The sequence below is a fragment of the Dama dama genome, chromosome 4 (genome assembly GCF_033118175.1).
Source record: "Dama dama isolate Ldn47 chromosome 4, ASM3311817v1, whole genome shotgun sequence".
Taxonomy (NCBI): domain Eukaryota; kingdom Metazoa; phylum Chordata; class Mammalia; order Artiodactyla; family Cervidae; genus Dama; species Dama dama.
The window spans coordinates 42,332,837-42,335,591 of NC_083684.1; the positions used below are offsets into that span (position 1 = coordinate 42,332,837).

The following is a 2,755-nucleotide window of genomic DNA, read 5'->3' on the forward strand; positions in this document are numbered from 1 at the left end:
AGAAAGGCATCATTAGATGTATGCTCTCTGACTTAGAAGCCATAAAGATAGAAAAATAATCCATTGCTGGGAATCAAGGGATATGGGTTTATATCCTTGCCAGAGGTGTCGCTGTTCTGATCTAAAATCCTCTCTCTCTTAAATTCATTCATTTCAACAAGGAGATAAAGCTGAAGCATCATTTTGAGTTCCTTTTAAAAGTGAAGGACATTACCAGATACCACTAAAGCCATAAACTGTTAAATATATTATGTTTCTTTATAAATTCCCAACTTTTCCCAAACAAAGAATTTGGGTGAAAGGAAGACCCTAGTGGTAAGCAAAGGGTCTTCCTTTGGCTTTGAATAAAGGTCAAGGAGTGGGAGCCCAGTCTTGGACCAATATTTCCTGTCCCATGTTTTGACATCCTTAGTGTAATCAAGAAAATGCAGATCCAAACCAATGTTCTCAAGGTGTGGTCCCTGAACTAGTGGTACCAGTATTCCTTGGGAACTTTATAGAAATTTAGACTCTCAAGCCTTACCCCCAACCTGCTAAATCAAAACTTCTGAGAGTCAGGCCTTGTAAACTGCTTTAACAACTTTCCTGATGATTCTCATGCATACCAATTTTGAGACCCATTGATCTAAACTATTAATGTATCATTAAATTGTTGTATTTAAGCAAAATTTCCCTTGGAAACACAGATTAAGCATCTCCATATAAATGAAAGTTTATCAAGTACTTCTTGCTATTTTATCATTGGTAAATAATGGAAGAAAAAAATCCTCATTTTTATATCTTTTTTTTTTTTTACATTAGCATTCCTCCAGTATCCTTTTTTTGGGCAATTTTGTTATTGTTCAGTCTCCTGTTGCTTTTAAGTATTATAAAATTTTGTATCAGTTTAACTTGATCACTTTTGCAACAATTCAGTTTTCTATGTGAAAAGTATCCTACTGAGTGCTTTGGAAGTAACAAAAGGAGGAAGAAGAAAAGCCAGTTAAGAGGGCACCATTTCCTTGATTTGAAACATCTCTACAATTATAATAAAACAACATAGAGAGGGAAGATCTATCTGATTTGGGGTGGACAAGCGTTTACATGAAGTAAATTAATTTTTTTGCCTTAAAAATTTTTAAATGCTGCTAAAATAAATATAAAATACACTATCTTAACCATTTTTATGTATATAGTTCAGTAGTGTTAAGTACATTCACATTGTTGTACAATAAGTTTCCAGAACTCTTTCTTCTTGTAAAACAGACATTGTACCCATTAAGCAACAACTCCCTATCCTCCTTTGCCCTCAGTCCCTGGCAACAACTGTTCTACTTGCTGCCTCTATGAATTTGACTTGTCTTGGTACCTCTTATGAGTAGAGTCATACAGTATTTATCTTTTTGTGACAGTCATATTTCACTTAACATGTCCTCAAGATTCCTCCAAGTTCTACCATGTGTCTAAGTTTTCTTCCTTTTTTTTTTTTTGCATATGAAAATTTATTACTATAGTGCTTTCATCATCAAAATTTATGATCTTGGTCTTTCCTTCTTGCCTTTGTATAAAACCAAAAGAGAGACATTGGCTACTTTGACAACCTTAAAGCGGACTCCAGGAATGTCACCATCAGCATGACCTTTGCGACCAAATCCAGCAACCAGAACTTCATCATTTTCCTCAATAAAATTCAAGCAACCATCATTGGGTACCAAAGCAGTGATTTTTTTGCCATTCTTGGTTAGCTGAACCCTGACGCACTTCCTGATGGCAGAATTTGACTGTTTGGCTTCAACTCCTACTTTTTCCAGCACAATTCCCTTGGCGTGAGAAGTGCCGCCAAAAGGGTTGGCCTTCAGGGCTGTGCCCAAATGGGCTTTCTTGTACTGTTTATCATGCCACTTCTGGTCTTGTTGGCAGCTATGGAGCTTCCTGGCAGTATGAAGACCGCGACACTTGCCCATCCTGCCGGCACCACGGGCCTGAGCGAAAGAGTTTCTTTCTTTTTAAAGCTGAAAATGTTCCCTTTTATGTAGATACTGCATTTTGCATATCCATTCATCTCTTGATGGACTCTTGGGTTACTTCCATATTTTGGCTAGTGTGAATAACGCTGCTGTGAACATGGATATGCAAATACCTCTTCAAGGCCCTACTATCAGTTCTTTGGCTATATACCCAGAAATTGCAGAATCATGTGGCTTCCGTGATGGCTCAGTTGGTAAAGAACCAGCCTGCAATGTGGGAGACCTGGGTTTGATCTCTGGGTTGGGAAGATACCCTGGAGAAGGGAACGACTACCTACTCCAGTATTCTGGCCTGGAGAATTCCATGGACAGAGGAGCCTGGGGGGCTACAGTCAATGGGGTCAGAGAGAGTTGAATATGACTGAGTGACTTTCACACACACTGGAAGTTTTATTTTTAATTTTTTGTGGAACCTACATAGTGTTTTCACCATTTTACTTTCTCATTAATAGTACATAAGGGTTCTAATTTCTTCACAGCCTCACCGACATTTGTTATTTTCTGTTTTTTTGTTTTTTGATAGTAGTTATCCTGATGGATGTGAAGTAATACCTTCTTGTGCTTTTGATTTGCATTTCCCTAATGATGAGTGATGTTAACCATCCTTTTATATGCTTGTTGCATGACATAAGTTTCTATTTAAGCTCATAGAAAATAACGGACTTGGACTTTTGAAAAGGGGAATAGGTTTCCCAAGTGAACAAAAAGCCATTAGTTAAAAGAAAATGAGGCTTTTTTTTTTTTTTTTT

General features: G+C 37.3%; 1 protein-coding gene across 1 annotated transcript; it reads right to left on the bottom strand.

Annotated features, from left to right (window-relative positions):
- Positions 1 to 1,498: 1,498 nt before the first annotated feature.
- On the bottom strand, positions 1,499 to 1,943 carry LOC133050679 (small ribosomal subunit protein uS12-like). Its single transcript, XM_061134992.1, has one exon. It carries the CDS (start codon positions 1,941 to 1,943, stop codon positions 1,512 to 1,514), a length of 432 nt encoding a protein of 143 aa, XP_060990975.1. The 3' UTR covers positions 1,499 to 1,511.
- Between the last annotated feature and the right edge of the window lie 812 nt (positions 1,944 to 2,755).